At 39.2% G+C, this 18,679-nt stretch overlaps 1 protein-coding gene across 1 annotated transcript in view; it reads left to right on the top strand.

Moving 5' to 3' along the window:
- The window catches only part of TRPA1 (transient receptor potential cation channel subfamily A member 1), a 60,475-nt gene that overhangs the window by 17,097 nt on the left and 24,699 nt on the right, over positions 1 to 18,679 (top strand). Inside the window, exons 9-17 of the mRNA XM_018562331.1 lie at positions 3,106 to 3,205; positions 6,777 to 6,877; positions 6,970 to 7,139; positions 10,384 to 10,548; positions 11,826 to 11,940; positions 13,600 to 13,766; positions 16,083 to 16,173; positions 17,328 to 17,387; positions 17,524 to 17,622. Coding sequence (XP_018417833.1) covers positions 3,106 to 3,205; positions 6,777 to 6,877; positions 6,970 to 7,139; positions 10,384 to 10,548; positions 11,826 to 11,940; positions 13,600 to 13,766; positions 16,083 to 16,173; positions 17,328 to 17,387; positions 17,524 to 17,622 — 1,068 coding nt within the window. The remainder of the gene's footprint in view (positions 1 to 3,105; positions 3,206 to 6,776; positions 6,878 to 6,969; positions 7,140 to 10,383; positions 10,549 to 11,825; positions 11,941 to 13,599; positions 13,767 to 16,082; positions 16,174 to 17,327; positions 17,388 to 17,523; positions 17,623 to 18,679) is intronic.

The following is an 18,679-nucleotide window of genomic DNA, read 5'->3' as shown; positions in this document are numbered from 1 at the left end:
GTGTACAAAAAATTAGGAACATAAAACATTTATATATAAATATATTTGTATACTATAATTATTATTAAAAAAATTCTAAAAATAATAATAATAATCAAAACTTGCTGCTGTGGAAGAATCACACAGCAAAAATGTAAAAAGTGTGTCAGTCATTTAGGAACAGAAACTAAAAACTAGCTCAGTCATGAAGGGGTTAAACACTGACCATCTGGGTTAAGTGTATTTGAGAAATTAATTATATTAACTGACTAAATAATTAACTAATTACATTTATAGAGGATATGACAACTGTACCACATTACCTTCCTGGTTCTGGTTTTCATGCTAATTGAGATAATACATTTACAATAAGGAATTGCCTTTTAATTTAAAATGTGTGGATGGCTTAATTCACCAAATGTTGGTGGGCCATTAGAAAGCAGCAGTAACAATAAAGCTTTGGCTTTACAACATTCACCCTCAGACTAATTTCATCTGAGCTATTTTGCCCTGAGAACTGAGTACTTGCATTTAACTTACAGTTACTTTATTTAATAACTGCAGAGTTATAAGCACTGGATTAATTTAAATAGTCCAGCACTTCAAGGTGTGTATAAATCTTCTCTCTTCCTGCCTGCTGCTGCTCAAAAAGGCAAATAATAAAGGGGTTTTTTGGTAATAAGGATTTTTGTAAATTTGGGAAGTCATTGCATTCAAATTTTAGCTTAGAATTAGTTTTTTTTAAATAGATTCACTGTTTTTTAAATTGGCCCCTAGTACAAACATTGAGTTAGTTTTCTGTAATGCCTAATAAAAGGTAATATTAAAAAAAAAAAAGAAACGTTGAGTTACCATGTAGAAAGCCAAATTAGTTTCAGGACAGAAAGTTATCTATAATAATGATACATCCAACCAGCAGTGAAGAATAAATCGTAGATTTATAGAATCATAGAATCAAAAATAATATAAATATACTATAAAAGAGCTCAGTAAATCCAACTGAAGTGCTAATTGAAGACAAAATAACAGTTCAAATATTATTAAACTTTACAGTTGTCAATTGAGATTAATGAATGAAAATAAGATACATTGGATTAAGGCTGACCATACAAGGATCGAATTTTGGCCGTTTCCTGCTGAATTTGGTGTGCAGGAGGCACTACCAGCACCACCAGGCTTGACAAAAGTCAATTTATCAATCAACTTTTGTTGAAAAAGCCGGATGGGAAATAGTCCACCAAACATCAACTGCAGCCAGTCAGTTGCCGGTTGACAGAATACAATAGCCGTCAGAGAAGATCCCTCCATCTTCACTGTTTAGTGTGCTTGGGGGATTTAAGTGATTTCTCTTGCTCATCCCATTTTGTACAGCAAACAAAAGTTAAATTTTTATACAGCATTTAATCATTAAGATAGGTTAAAGTCAGTACAAGCAATGCTATTAGTGAAACAACAGACTTGAAGTCTTGCACTTGGTAAAACCATGTTGTTACATACGAAATAAGCTTTCACATTCATGACTTAAAGAAGAACTCCGGGCAAAATTTTTATTAACCCTTCCCGGCTTGCTCTTAGACCGGTCGATCAATTTTCACTTCCACTCAGGTCTCTGAGTCAGCGTGTTCCGTATACAGTGCAGAGGACCTGAGGACACCAATGGACATATGATCACTGTGCTCAAAGGATTGGGTGAGTATAACGTTTTTGCTTTCCTCCCTAGACCACAAAGAGCAGTTAGCCCTTGCAGTGCAGGGGTAGCCCCACTTCAAGAGTTAAAAAATGTTTTTGCTGGGAGTTTGCTAAAATGACATAGAGTGTGTTTTATCAACTGTTTACATAGGAAACAGCTATATAAATGAGGTTCACAGTACAGTAAGATCACTAGATGGAGCTGAAGAGCATAGAAATGTCTATGTTCCTCGGGCTTCATCTAGTAACCATAATGTGCTGCAAATCTCATTTGCAAATGGTTTATAAATCACCCCCCTAGTACTGACAATAGATAAAATGGATTAATCAATATATGATTAGTTGTTCTGGTGCTAGCATTACCTGACTTTAGTTTGCTTCTTCATAGCGAACAACAGTGGTGAAAATACACGCTATAAACATCTATAAATGGTTGTAGATTGTTCTTCTTTTTCTTTTCCTTGTACTCCTACTTGTACTTCGTTATTATGGTATTAACTATTTAACAGAACAAATACCATGAAATTGTTTCATTTCAAAACCTTCTAATATATGTAATTTACTACTGGCACCATTTAAGACACTGAGAGCAATGCATGCAGACATAGAGAGTTTTTTCTCATATTCAAAATAAAAGCAAAAAAAAGGAAATACTGTACCTGACCATTTATTTAAACTGGATTTTGCTTCTCTCGGCCTCTAATTGATCTTTCCCTGCACCCCTCTTTAAAGCCCTCCCCCCATGCTGGTCCCCCTTAGCTTGGTACCACCTAAACAGCATCCTTTAAGAGGTATAATCGATAACTTTATCAATACTTAACTCATATCCCCATCTCCCTCGCGTAGGGGGGGAGCAAAGCTGAAAGGTCTAAAAGCAAGCTGGCTTGGAGGATCGGGTGAGTGTAGCTTTTTTTTTTTCCTCCCTAGACCAAAACGAGCAGTTAACCCTTGCAGTGTAGGGGTAGTCCCACTGCAAGGTTAATAAAAGTTTTGCCCGAAGTTCTTCTTTAAAGTCACAGTTGTTATTGCTTATAAGGAACATTACAGCTTAGTGAATTAATTATCTTATTAAGTTTTGGCTACTTATATACGAATTGCTTGGTGTGTCTCCTCTTTTATTTACCTTCTGAGCCTCATCATGGGACAGGTTCAGGAAAAACTGCTGTTGCTTCTGCCCTGCTAGTTTTGGCACAGACTCTATTGTTATAAATCTCCCAAAGCATTGGACCAGTTTATTTTTTGCTTTGTTTGCTTTTCTGTTTTTGCTGTTCAACTTAAACAAAGCAAAAAGTAATTCTGTGGTTCTGTGTAGCTATTAGCCCATTAATAATCATGAGTTAACGTATCTCCTTTCCATAGACAGGCTGGAGACCGATTATTGCCTGTTTAATTGTAGCATTGATCCATTGTGTACTCACCTCCTTCTCTTATTTACAGGGAGCAAATATTGACAGTGTCGATAACGAGTTCCGTACACCTCTGATGCTAGCTACTTCATGCTCTGCTTGGAAAATTGTGAATTTACTTCTTGAAAAAGGTACAGTGTTAGTCCTAGACACTTAATCCAATAACGTTATTGTGTCAAACCTTGAATCTTACTTCTCAACTTCAAAATAAGATTTTCCTCATCTCAAAATACCAAAATATAAACGTTGATTTGAAATGTATACATTTCTCTCCCTTTATCATATGTCAACAACATTTCCTAAAAGTCACCTTGTAAACTTCCTTTCCTGCTCACATAAATCTGAATTTACCTGGTTAATCTTCAATGATTTACTAGGTACAGTTTTATGATTATTATATTGCCATTCATTTATTTTGTTTCATTTATTGAGTTTATGGCTTACTGCAGTGCCTACATTTCCATTGACCTTTCTGGGAAATATATCATTGTCAATTGTAATTAATTCTCCCCTTTCATTTAACTATTTGTAGTACACATCATTGGAACCTTAGATATGAAGAAATGTGGATGTGTCACTTTTTACTACCTGTGTACCTATATATAATTCTTCTTCGTAAAATGACCTCACGTTCTCTACACACCAACTGAAATTTCATATCTGTCTCTTTGCCAATGCCTGCAGAGAGCTGAAAGGAATTACTTTTTCTAATTTCCTGATTTTGTTAACTACAATTAATAGGTAGTAGAGAAGCCATTGGTATTGGGGTTACAAATGTGTGGGCAAGGTGGAGAGAGAACACGTGAAAGTCAAGCCTGTGACAGGATGAAGGGTAAACATCATAACTACTATCTTCAGGCTAAAGAAATGTTTATTCTGGCGTCATGCTTGTTTGCCATATGTTGCCAGGCCTGGATTCCCCACAAGGCCACCGAGGCCCGGCCTCGGGGCGGCAGGGCGCAGAGGGGCGGCAGCGGTGTCCTTGTGGGGAAGTTGCCCTCTCATCATTCAGTCCTGCTTTGTACAAGCAGGACTAAATGTAGAGTGAGGCAGCCGATTTTTCGTTTACATGTGAACTCGGCGATGTCACCGAGTTCACATGTAAACAGTGTGCAGCCTCCTCCCCTTCCCCCCCCTGCACTTACCTCTCTCTTTTGGTTCCGTCCACCATTGCCGATTCTCTCCTCACTGCAGTGAGCAGAGCGGCAGCGGTTAAAAGTAACCCTGCCGCTCCGTGTAGACTGTAGACAGTGAGAGGGGAGAGCTGTGCTCTTCCTCTCTCACCTGTCACAGGAGTTCCAGCACAGTGATGTGCTAGAACTCCTGTATTGGAGGTGACAGGGTCAATAAAGAGAACCTGTCACCTCCAATTGCTATCACACAGTGGATTGTTTTCTCCTGTGTGATAGCAATAAAGTTAGGTGAAAAAAAATAACATTGATTAAAAAAAATGAAATAAATAAAAATGTTAAAAAAAAATGAAATAATTAAATAAAAAAATAAAAAGGTGATTAAAAGTAAAAAATAATAAGAAACATTCGGCGGGCGGGGGGGCGCATCGCAGAACCTGGCCTTGGGGCTGCAGGGAGAGTAAATCCGGCCCTGGGTGTTGCTGCAATGTGTACAAGATCACTGCCCTTAGATCTGCCATATTAAATAAACCTGATCCTATAGCACAGGCCATCTCTGTCCTCCTAGATGTTACTAAACATATAGCATTGGAAATTATAGTCTAGCCCTTATTTGGTGGTTTTGTCCTAATGTCTATCATATCTAGGAATAAGCTTTCCTCTGCCATCTGCATTTTTAATCAACCAAATAATGACTCCCTGAGATTGAATTACTAATGGAAATTGACTGTTCGCTTATCAAAGTGAAAGTTTTCTTAGTCTAGTCAAAAAGCTGATCATATGTACCTTTTGAATACTCATTCATGTGAAAAGGAAATATAAACAAAATTGATTTTTACTTGCACTTGACTGGACATTTGAAGTAACCACAACTTAACCTTATCACTATGCTATGTGAACATGCACTTTGCTGAGTAAACAGTCTCTATTCCTTTAGTAAACCGTCTCTATTCCTTTAGTAAACCAATCTCTTTGTGTCTATCATTCAAGTTATGTGAAAGCAGACATCAAAGTTTTGCATGTTTTGTATACATTTTAATACTTCACAACATTGTAATCAGGCTGTAGGACATACTTGATTTTCTGTTTATCAAACAATGTGGTACTTGTGATTGGTATGTGAACAGAGTAACAAAATCTAGTGTTGACTGTGTGGGCCAAACTATAACACATATTTGTTTTAGTAAATGTCAGGTAAATCCATACTCACCAATGGATAGATATCATTCATGAAATGTAACATGGGAGTATAAGTGAATAGGAAAGAAATAGTGATAAGCCAAAATCCATTGAGAAATCCACAAAACTCGAACATAGAGGTCAAACCCCATTGAAGTCTACGGCAGACAAATTTTGAATTTTTTCTGGCCCCAGTTTGCAAGCTTATGTGAAAAAGTGGATGGGTAGCTGCCATGTGGGACATGTACCAATGCAAAAAACCTTGGGGGGGTGGGCTTGGGGGGGTTGCTCTTGTTGAAAAGTCACTGTCCTGACATATTTATGTGTGTGTGTAAAAGTTCAGTTTGCGCTATTGATCTCTGCAAACAACAGGCTTTTTACAGCACACTGTAAGGAGAAACATGTGAAAGGGAGTCTAAAACCCCACCTATTGGCTATAAATAAGAATACAAAATATTAATATGGTTGCCTAGCTAAAAAAATTATTTTAAGTGCTGACAATAAAAAAGTATATATTCTCCATAAAGTGTAGTTCCACTTTTGCAGCCAAATTGGGATAACAGCTATTTTATGTTTGTTATCTGTTCCCATCCACATTGCATAGCTTAAAAAAAATTGCCTCTTTCATTTATGTGTTTTATGCATGCTTAAAAATCCTACCTAGCCTCCTCCTATGTAAGGGTAAGGAGGGGGCTGTCCGAAGTTATGTTTCCTCTAATTAATCCTGTCTGTACTGTGCTGGCAGATTCCATCATCAGTTGTAAACTAGATTTGAACACTCTCTATCTAACAAAGGATTAAAGGCTTAGACGCATTGTGTCTTGATGAGAGGAACTCAGTTCATCTCTCAGTTTGACCCTCTAAATTCACTTTAGGACTGCTGTAAGTAGCCTGGAATCTGCACAAAGGCCTTCACCAAAGAAACAGCTAAATGGTAATAAAATATATTTCTCAAAATTATTTTTCTATATTCTGTGTGAATAGGAGCACAAAACAGACATAGTGGGGTTCTCTCAAATTTGACTTCAAAAGTGGAACTACACTTAAATAACCACATGCTGCGGAATGTATTAATTGTCAGATCAGGAAGGTCAGGAATTCTTTATTTTTTTAATTAGTCTGAGTATATTACTGCATATCTGTATGATCTGGTGAAAGTCTTGTAATTCATGTTACAATTATACTCTGTGAATTGTACATCCCTCTGGCCGCATGTATTCAGATTCAGTTTGTCAATTTAGATAATTTAGAATTTGATTGGCTTTTGACTAGTAGGAAATAATGTATTGTAAGCCCTAAAAATGTCTGGTCCTTGAAAATGTATAAGGAAAACAAAAAAGCTACAAATATGGTAGCATTAATGTAATGTTGCATTTTACTGCTCTTGTTTTAGGAGCAAATGTAAAGCTAATGGATAATTATGGGCGGAATTTTCTTCATATGACAGTTTTACAACCCGGAGGTTTAAGAAACATTAATGCTGAAATTCTACAGGTATATTACATTGCATATATTGACACAACTGATAAGCATATGGTAAGATTGACATTCTAAATTATCTATATATATATGTGCCCATGCAACAGAAAGAAGCCATCAAGCAACTTGTCAGTGATGAAGATGCAGATGGCTGTACACCTCTACATTATGCTTGTCGCCATGGAGTTCCAAATTCTGTGAATAACCTGATGGGACTAAATGTGTCCCTTTATTCTAAGAGTAAGGATAAAAGATCAGCTCTGCATTTTACTGCTTGGTAAGATTACCATATTTCATACAAAACAATAACATATACTGTATATTTGAGGGGGAATCAAAAAGTAAAGTCAAAATACATTTAACGGCTTTAATAGAACTAACTGTGAGCACTTGAACATATCGCTTTTCCACATGCAAGATGATGTGCTTGTTTATCGTTCCACTAGCTTCTGTATTCCTGCAGAGAAAAAGCTTTTCAGCTGCTGCTGAAGCCAGGTGTGCACTGCTTCCTTTTTACTTTATCATCTGAGGTGAACCTTTTGTTCTCTGGGTTGTAATGGTGCACCCATGCCTCGTTGCTGGTGACAATTCTCTCCAGAATACTCCGATCTTCTTCATACCGTCTCAAGAACTGTGTCTCAACCTCCCACGCACTGTTCCTTGTGCGAAGTAGTAAGATGTTTGGGAACCCATCATGTGTAGACTTTCCTGTATCCCAAGCCATCATGCACTATGGCAAATGCGTATCCATAGCTGATATCCAAATATGCAGCCAATTGAGTCACTGTTATCTGTTGGTCTTCTCTGATCAAGGCATTCGTTCTGTCATTGTGGTCTTGTGTGCACGATGTTGATGGCTGACCAGAACTAGCTTAGTCGATTAAGCCTGTTCTTCCGACTCTAAATCTTTCTACACACTCATTAACCTTTAGTTGATTTATCGTGCTTTGACCATACTGAGCAAACATCTGGTGGTGAATTTCAACTGGTTTTTCTCCCTCTGCACAAAGAAAGCGCACTATGGCATATTATTCTTCGATGGTGCAATCTCGCAACATAGTGTCCTTGTGTCTGTCCACAAGACTACCACTAGGCTGAAGTCCAAGTGCTGTACTGTGCATGCTCAAACTATCCAACAGGCTACATAAATATGCTTAATTGCGAAAGCTTCTCTCTGTCTTGAATACCGCCTAATTTATAAATTGCCTTTACTTTTTGATTCTCCCTCATATATACTGTATATATTGTGGCAATGCGTGGAAATGCCATGGTGTCTTTTGACAATATAGTCACCCAGGTCTCTCAGCCAGGGGGGCTGAGCAGTTCCAGAAAGTGCAAACTTTTACTGGGAAAGAGCTGGGTTGCAGTTCTTCCCAGGTTTTCCGGATTTGGCTTGGGTTCCTGGAACTGGGAGATTTCAAAGAGCATTGCGAGGGATGAAATATCCATCCCTGGGTCCAGGCTTTAGTGGTGACCAGCACCAAATGATGGTGCACCTGTGCACAATCCTTTATGAAAAGACTGCTGGTTCAGGTTCAGGGCTCCACCTGGGTGACAGAGGAGGTCTGGCCAGAAGTCAGGAGGACTCCATCCTGGAACTAGCCTGTGTGGTAAATCTGTAGGATGCAGCCTGTTTGGGAGAGGTTGAAAGTAGTAACCTGAAGTTAGTGAGACTAGGAAAAAACATTATTTTGGCAGGAGTTATGTTGGAGCAACCCCTGTGAGGGAAAACTTGTGTGTACTGTTAAATAACAGGGGGCAGAAGGCCTGAAAAGAACATGTTTGTGAGTGGACTCCGTCCTTAATGTGCTACCATTTGGAGCGAATTCCCACAATATATGTATGTATGTATGTGTGTGTGTACAATGTTAAAGGAGAACTATGGGGTCAGTGTTTTTCCCCATAGTTCTCCTTAGAGTAACGGGAGGACACAAACTAGCATCCTCCCGTTACCCTAAGCTCAGTATACCGCGAGCTACAGCTCGCGGTATACTGAGACGCCGCAGCCGGAGCAGATCCCGACTTAGACGATGGGATCCGCCCAGCTGCGTGAGTGACAGCTGGCTTTGCCTATCTAGAGGCAGAGCCAGCTGTACCCGCCCCCTCCCCCGTCCGTTCCGCCAGTCAGCGCTGGCAGATCGGAGCGGGGAGAGGGGAATCCAGCCCCTCCCCCTGCCACGGCAGAGAGCCGTGACAGGATCGAGAGGTGAGCAAACCCGGTATGTGTTCGCTCATCTCCCGATCTACTGAGCCGACCTGTGACAGTCTCATTGTCACAGGTCGGCTAGAACTATGAGGTGAGTGAAAAGCACTCACCTCATAGTTCTCCTTTAAGCCTGATGAAGGGACCCTGCGTGGCCCCGAAAGCACTTGTTTTTACTTGACATGGTTCTTATTAAATTAACACATGGTCATCCTGCAAGGATTTTTGGTGTGCTGGTGACATCTCTTGACATCTCTTGATCTGTGTACACACAGTATCTCAAAAAGAACATACATATGATAGTAAAAATACACAGTGCTAGAATAGATAAATGAACCAAAGTGCAATCATAAGTAATAAAATAGTGCATGAATGTAAACCTAATGTGTCTTTCTGCTATCAATAAAAATCAAATACTAGTAGTGAACACACTATTACAATATATTGTGTGATGAAACCTAACATGTTACAATGACTTCCCAATAAACGTAATGTTTTTGTTTTAAACCGTTATAGAAGTAATATGTGTAAAATCATGCCAACATAACGGATGAAATAGAAACACTGAAAGGCCCACAAATTGTGTGTTCATAGCCTAATATTGATAAAAATAACACACAGATATAAAGAAACAATTACAGATTTGCTGCACATTATTTACTAGTTCTCATTTAAAACCCCTCCATTTTTCGGATCATGGTAATCATCACCTCATCGGGTCAATAATGACTATATTGGAGGATCCACATAAGTGAGATGCATTACCCCTGACTTATTGTCAGACTCCTGAGCTTTACCATGGTTTGGCGTCTTCACTTGTCTCTTAGCTTAGTTGGCACACTGGCACAACCACAAGATGACACTAAATGTCCTGTAGTATGCCCACCTGGTTTACAACTTTCCAATAATACTGAGACCAAGAGGAGATGTATCTCTCTGCCAATGCTCTACATGTTTCACCACATGACATTGCACAGGAGCCTATCTGAAGCTCCCGTCCTCCTGACAAAGTCATACAGCGATACAGATAGGGCTGTTTTGTTTTTATTCATTTTTTCTGGACACTTGAATACAGCCATTTTTCCAGTTCACCTCTTTCAATTTTATTTGGTTTAGATACATGTATTTGAAAACAGTAAATGCATTTTGGGTTTCTATTTCAAGTTTCATTTTCCACCTTGCATTCATTAAACATTTATATGCTGTTTTACTGCTACTGTTCACAGTACATCTCCATTACTTCCTCATTATCTTATTATATAATCATATTACCGGATCTTATTGTAATTAGGTACTCATTTTTTCCCCATTAATTTAGCTACGGCCGTTACAACACCTGTGAGAGACTTCTGAGATTTGCCTGCGATGCCAGGCTTCTCAATGATGCAGATGAAACGGGAATGACACCTTTGCACTTGGCTGCACAAAATGGCCATGACAAAATAGTTTATCTTCTGCTGAAGAAGGGAGCCCTCATGTTAAGGTAACAAAATATGTCTATACCCATGCAAAACTTTTCATGCGTCAGCAAAGAATACCAATGTACTATACATAGCGTGAATACAGCAAACATACGGTAATAAAAAATATGTCTGTATAGATGGGATGCTTTTAGTATGTCTGCAAGGAACACAAGTGCACCATAGTAACCAATTGGTTATGAGCTGATATATGTTTGCTATTAATTATTGCAAACCATTGCTTCGTATCACGTTATTAAATAAATCACTATCATACAGTCATAAGAGTGACAGCAGGTGAAGTGACCCATTTCAGTTCTCCATTTATTTTCCCTTTAAAGCTGAACTCCAGGTAGATATACAAATTCTCCATTAAATGCAGCTATATATTTTTTAATTGGGCTGTGCCGATACCTGTTTTTTGGTATCGAGTACTAGTACCGATACTTTTTTTTTTCTGGTACTTGCTGATACCGAGTACTGATACCGGTGCTGTGTGCCCCGATTATCGGGAAGCTGGGTGATAAATCAGGACCGAAAGGGGTATGGGCACCTTTACAAAGTTACAAAGTTAAAGGGCCACTAAATTTAAACTTTCATTTTCTAAAATAATTTTTTATTTAAAAAATGCAAATATGTGCATGTAGAAAACCTGCAGTGATTGAAATATGGGAGACACTACTGCTGACTTATTTTTAAAACTGTAGGCTCCAGGGCGGTCATGCTTATTATTTTACTACCTAATGAGTCACACACACACAATGATGCCACCATCCTTCTGGCAAGATCTCATTAATTGATGTGTACCCTAAATCTCGTACCAAGATGATCCTGCACCGTACTGCAACGTCTTTACAACCATGTTTTGTTTGTTGTTTTGCCGTTTATTGCAGTGTTTTAGCAAAAGGGAGGGGGCCTGCACTAAAAAGCTAATTTTTGAACAGCAGAACACCTGCTCCCTCCTTGTCTTATGGAGAAAAGGGAGGGGGGGGTGAGAGGTAGGTATTCAAGTGTCCATTTCAACACTCATTTCAAAGTCACGGCCTACTGTTATCACCATCAGGAATCCCACCCTGAGACATACTATGCAGCCATCACTGAAGTACATGCATGACAGGAAGAGCCTGTAGGAGATCAGAAGAACTGAGATGCAACACAGGATGAAAAACGATGAATACAAATATTTTATTTGTAAAAAAAATAGTATTGTTTATGATACACAGCACTAAAACTGGGGCTTCATCTACTTTAATATTGTATATTTCATACTCATTATTCTGATGTATTCTTTGTGACTCAGCGACCATTGTGGATGGACAGGTCTGCACTATGCAGCACATGGAGGCTATACGCGAACTATCAGGACATTTTTGGATACATCTATTTCTCTCATTGATAAGCCGGACAAAGAAAAGGTAATTTTGAAAATGCACAAACAATGCTTATTACACAGTAATGCTTTCTACAAAATGATTCAGCAGAGCCGCCGGACAATAGGAAACTATTGGGCGGAGCTAGCTGTCACTGCTAGCTCCGCACAATCATTTTCTATTAACTTTTTTTGTACTTTTTTGTAATTTTTCTGTTCTGCTCAGTGCCTCTGAGGGGCCGAGCAGAACAGCCGAGCCGAATGCCGCTCGGTGGCATTCGGCTATTCACTCACTGCTGTTCGGGATCTTTAAGAATAGCCCGAACAGCAGTGAGTAGCCTGCCGGAGGTTCGGCTCAGCCGATCCAGATGTTGGATCAGCTGAGTCGAACTCCTTCTGCACTTCGGGTCGGCCAAACATGCTGAGCATGTTCGGCCGACCCGAAGCCACACGAAGCAAGCCGATCTACGGCTGATTTCAGCCGATGTACAGCTGAAATTAGCCGTACCAGCCTGAAGTTAATGGCCCGAACAGTGTTCGGCTCACTTCACTTCAGATCGGTCTTTCACTCGTCTGCCCTCGGCAGTTTGTTGATTAGACCCCATAGTCTAATAAATTATCTCTCTAGACAGCAGGATACTTTGCCAAGATGTTGTTTGAATCAGCCTTTCTGAAAAATGATCCATTGGTCCACTAATCTGCCAGTGTGCTGGCAACCCCCATGTTATTCCTTATATGGAAGCACAAATATAGAAATTAAATGTGAGGTTAATCATTCGAGATGTCATGGACCAGGTTTGTAAGGATAAACTGAAGTTTGCTTCTACCGCTTACTAAAACCAAACCTAGAATTTTTTTTCACAAATTTTCAGGATGTCTATATAAATGTGGTATACCCAAGGTACATAATCTTATCAATGAGTGTAAGTCTTGTAGGGCTCATTTACACTATTGCATTGCAGTTACTGCACATTAGTGCAATGCATTGCACACAGTTTAGTGTGTTGCAGTGTCATTCATTATGGATTAAGGTTATGCAGCACAATGCGCAGATATGACCACCTGTGTGTTGTGGTGCACTGTAATTAAAAAAAATTAACAAGGTTATTCACAAAGGAGCCGAAGGATCCAGCCGTAGCTTCGGTTGCTCTGCATGTTCGGCTGACCGAAGTGCAACCGAAGGCAGCCAATGTACGGCCGATTTCAGCCGATGTACGGCTGAAATAAGCCGTACTGAGCCGGAGTGCATAGCCGAACGTAGTTCGGCTCCCTTCACTTCAGCTGGTTTATTCACTCGGCTACCTTCGGCAGCTTTGTGAATAACCCCCTAAGTGTCTGTTTTTCCATGTGGATTGGGATCCAGGTAACCCTGCCAGACAACACAACCAGATCCATGACTTCCACTGCTGTAGCAGCACAATATGGTCAACAATACTGGGTCAAAACATCCTCCGCTCGGATATGATGGTAATAAAAGGTGACGCCCAGCTAACCAGACAAAACCAGACTAGAAAGCACACCTTTTTAATAAGCCAGTCCAAAAAGTAGTAATTATCTGCAAAATATGGCTTACCATAGTCAGATCAGTGAATGATTTGTGATTTTTTTTTGCTGTGGTTTACTGCACATGATCTATCCACTGCCTTATTAGAAAAGCCTGAAAAAGGGAGAACAAGCTACTAACATTATACATTCTCTATTTAAGAACACTCCACTGCACCTGGCTGCTAAAGAAGGACATGCCAAAGCGGTTGCTTTATTGCTGGAAAGTGGGGCTGCTATCAATTTAAATGCAAATGAAGCATCCTTCGTTCATGAGGCTATACGTGCAGGGAGTAAGGATGTTGTATCTGCTGCAATTCAAAGTGAAAGGTAAAGAAAAAAAGGAAACTATATTATATTTGGAAAGAGTTGTAAATGGTCCACAGTCACAATGTTGTTAAAATATATGCTACATTTCTTACTTTTCTTTAGAAGATTTACAGTACAAAAAAATAACTAACTAACACTGACATAAATCTGTGGACAGTGACTTGACAGGCAGCTGCGGGCCGAATGGTACCAGTTCGTGGGCCAGGATTGGCCCACGAGGCGGTACTTTGAAACCCCATTGTTGAAGAGACTTTGAAAAAAATCTAAAATACTGCTGCAGGGCAGATATGTAGGGTCACAAGCACATAGCTTTGGCAGTTTCAAAAAGCCATTAGATATAGGAGAATAATGGGCTGTTGTGACAGACAAAGCTAGTAGTACGAAAATTACTAACTAACACTGACATAAATCTGTGGACAGTGACTTGACAGCCTGCTGCGGGCCAAATGTTACCGGTTCGTGGGACGGAATCGGACCACGAGGCGGCACATTGAGACCCCTGTGTTAAAGAAAAAAAATCTAAAATACTGCTGCAGTGCAGGTACCTAGGGTCACAAGCACATAGCTTCAGCAGTCTCAAAAAGTATTTAGATATAGTAGAGTAATGGGCTGTTGTGACAGGCAAAGCTAGTGGTGGAGAATTCACGATCATATTGGCCCATCAATATGATAGGCACCCTCATTGGCCAATAGGAATGTGCAGGTGCAAGAAACAGCGGGCAACATTTAGTAATATGAGAAAATATTGCCGCTTTGTCTATCACAAATGCCCAGCATTCGGCCATATGTGCAAGCTTTTTTTAAGCTGCTGCGGATATGTGCAGACACCGGTAGGTACCTGTAATTTATACCCTCAGCAGTTTTTTAGGGAAAGGGAAATAGGGAATTTGCACTTTGCAGGGAACGTTTCCCCTTAGCTTTGTGAATGTGGTGAAATTTCACTTTGCAAAGAATATCCAATCACATGCAAGGAAAATAAAAATTGCACATGAAAGGATGATGGAAGAACTGTCTCTTTCTTAAGTAAATCAACCCCAGAATATCTTTAAGGGCTTACGTAAGGTTTAGGTTAAGTGTTAGGGTTGGGGCGGTGGTTAAATGTTAAGGAACAAAGTTAAAGTTAAAGAAAAGAATTCCCGGCATGCCCAAAAATTAACCCTTGCAGTGAGGCTACCCCCGCACTACAAGGGTTATGTGCTCATTTTGGTCTAGGGTCAAAAATACAAAAAGATATACTCACCCGATCTAGTATCCTGGCTGCTAGACCGGTCCCTGCAGCCTCTGCTCCTCCAGGCTCTGGCAGTCTTAGCAACGGCAATGTCAGCACATCCATCCACTTGCATTAGGCATGAGGAGTCTGAGGGACATTCCACAGCTGGAGCACAGGGAGAGAAAGGTGAGCAGTCACTGCCGCGAGACCTAGGATTGGGTGAGTATATCTTTTTTTTTGTCTCTTCCCATTGGAGATCCCAACACTTCCCATGCTTACAAACAGGAAGGAAATAGATGGCCGTAAAAACCTGACTCTAACCCAGGGGTAGGCAAAATGTAGCCCATGAGACACTGCAAGATTCTCACAGAGACAGGCATGACTCCTAGAGGCAGATGCATGATGGGATTTGTATTTTCACCACAGCTAGAGAGCCGGAGTTTGCCCAACCCTGCAAACCCATCCCCGATCTGAAAGTTTTGGTTGGAGTTTAGTGTTAAGGTGGCCATACACTGTGTGAATTTTGGCCAGTTCATGATGAACAACCAAAATTCTCACTGTCAGCACCCATTCGGCCAGCATCCCTCGATCAGCTGATCAAAGGAGCCGGTCATAAAATCTTCTTATGAACGGGTATTCCAGCTTTAAGAGCTCAATACAAATTAGTAATTTTTTTACTAATTTGTATTGAGATTGTAGTCCATCATGGGAGTGCGTTTGGAGCAGTGGAAACTTTACAACACACACAGGGTCCATGGGGAACAAAAGTAGCCACCCTCCAGAAGATAGGACAGCTTTAGCATGCATTCAGAGATGATTTGAGGTTCTACAGCCCAGTGATGCACAAATAAGATACAATTTTGTTAAATGTTAAGGTACTTGAATGTATTTTTAGGTTTAACTCCTGAGTTTAGTGTGACTTTGAAATCTCCAACCCCCTGTGACATGAGGTGTAGTGGTAAGGGGTCTGCAGGGCTATATATGCAAAGAAACATTCAAATATGTAATATATGAGTTGTAAATGTAATTGTTCCTTTCGCTGGCTCCTCCTTTTTTTTTTTTTTCTCCAATAACACTGTAAATATTCATTATTCATTATTCTTCAGGTGGGAGGAGGTTCTTGCAACATTTTCAGATACTTCTAGCTACAAGTGCCCTATACTTGAAATGGTTTATCATCAGCCAGAAAGCTTCAAAGTAAGTATCAATTTTATTTTAATGTAGAATGCAAATGTTTACCAATTACAATGGTCTCTCTGCAGAGGTCTGATACACCTCCTTGTGAGTCTGACCTATGGCTTTGCTATTTAGCATAGCTCTCACTCCCTGCTAATTGTTAGACATGTGCGATTCGTTTCGTTCCGAATCGAAATTCGGACGAATTTTCGTAAATTCGGACATTCGGATGTATCCGAATTCCGAATTACAGACATAACGAATGCAAACTAATCCGAATTTCCATTTCCGAAATTCGGTAGCGTTTGCACGAACGTTTGTTTCGTTTTCTGTTCTTATTCGTTTCTTATTCGTTTCGTTCGTTGGAGCAAAGTGACATTAGAGAAGGAGAAAAATATTTTTTCCCCCTCAAATGTCACTTTTGCTGCAAACGAACGAAACGAATAAGAAACGAATAAGAAACGAATAAGAAACGAATAAGAACAGAAAACAAAACGAACGTTCGTACTAACGCTACCGAATTTCATCCGAATCCCGAATCCGAATTGACTTTCACACCCGAATCCTGAAAAACGAAATAACACAAATCCGAATTTAAAACGAAACGAAACAAATTTTTTGGCAGTGCACATGTCTACTAATTGTAGAGTTCTAATTCTGACTCTGCCTGTCTGGCCACTGCAGGGAGACCACGACATCTACACAGAGAACAAAGGTATTTCTCCATAGTATGCTGGCAGCGGACAGGCTTTTCTACTTAGGTTGTGCTATTTTCTAAAAAAAAAATACTATATAAGACTGTGCACAATATATACTTTATATTTAGCAACTTTAAACTGAAAGTCCAACTGGGCTTTGAACTATGCTATGTATAGTGCAAAGCATACCTGTAGGGACATGTGATTTGCAGCTGGTTTCTTTTGCATTTGGCAAAACAGTCGAATGCAAGACTTGTATGGTTCAGGCACAATACGGTTTCAGACAGCCTCAGACTGCCAGGATACACCCACCCTTATACAAACAACATGTCTGTGAGAAAGTTCTAGGCTGATGGTCTTGGTGGTCTACCTCCTTTATTTAAAAAGTTTTTCATTATTTAGACAAGAGTATGAAATAATATCTATTTATTCTATGTATACTAAAGAAGAGTAATCTATGTATTCTTTGCCTTTCAGAATCTCTTGGACAGATGCATGATGGAATCAAATGGAGACAAAAAGAGTCCAAATTTCTATGTGAGTTACATAACATGTACATCTTGTCTTTTTTCGTGCAAAAAAAAAATAAGACTGTCTTATTTTCGGGGAAACACGGTATCATATCCCTCCATAGTCTGTGATATTTACATTGGATTATTTATTTTTGTATTAGATTGAATATAACTTCCGATATCTACAATGTCCTCTGCAATTCAAAAAGGCAAGCGAGAAGACAAAAAGCTCTGTATATGAGCCTCTGATGACATTAAATGTAAGCTAATATGATGATATAGTGATGCATTATAATAGCAAATGATATGTATTTATGTTGCGGGTTTGGAGTGTGATGTCTAGATGTGTAAAACTACTAGGAAAAGAGTGTTCAGCCTAGGAGGGATTGTGGGTAATGTGGGTTATGTAAGCTTTGCTTTTGACTTTGCAAAAAAAAAATTATACAATTTTTTTTTTAATGATTCATTGTTAACCCTTTCTCTGCCAGGCCCTGCCCTCCACTTTGAATTTTTGTAAAATACCCCAAAACCACACATTTTCTGAAAGCACGGGTACAGTAGAAAAAAAAGGTGGTGCCACTAATTTTGTACGTACTGCAATAGTTGCAAAACACTTATCAAAACAATATTTTCTCTAAAAAAAACCAAAGTAATTAATAGAGCACATTAAGAAAACTGTATTGAGTTAATAAATAAAAAAATATTCTACCCTTGCATCGTGCTCTACTGAAGCAATTAATTATACATACATATATCCACTACAAAATACCTCAGTTAAGTATATATGAACAATCATAAAACAACATATATATACAGTATCTCTCAATACATATATTTCCAGTGTGCATCAATTAAACAACATGTGTATGTATATTTTGTGTAGTGGATTTATGTAGATTTTGTAGTGGATATATGTATGTATAATTAATTTGTTCAGTAGAGCACGATGCAAGGGTAGTATAAATTATTTTCATAGTGGTTTTCATATAGGAAGCATTGCAGCTTATTATTAGGGATACCATGGAAGACCTAGGCACATTTAAAAGGATACATTATTGCTAATAAACAAAAAATATTTGTACATTTTAAATTGTACCTTTTTGTGAAATGGTGAAAATCAAAGGTATACAAAACTGTAAATAAGCAACTAAAAATCTGGAGGTTGGTTTCACACCTATGCGTGGAAGTAATGCCCGATCTAGAGCGCCATGTGTTGGTGTGCATTGCGATAAAATGATGCAGGCACACATTTTATTGCAATGTGGTGCATAAACAATGCGCTATAATGTTGAATAAATGTTTCACAAGAAGAGAAGC

The sequence above is a fragment of the Nanorana parkeri genome, unplaced genomic scaffold, assembly GCF_000935625.1.
Source record: "Nanorana parkeri isolate BGI_ZX_2015 unplaced genomic scaffold, ASM93562v1 scaffold572, whole genome shotgun sequence".
Lineage (NCBI taxonomy): Eukaryota > Metazoa > Chordata > Amphibia > Anura > Dicroglossidae > Nanorana > Nanorana parkeri.
Note: the sequence above shows the minus strand (reverse complement) of the source record. Positions and strands in the feature narration are given on the sequence as shown.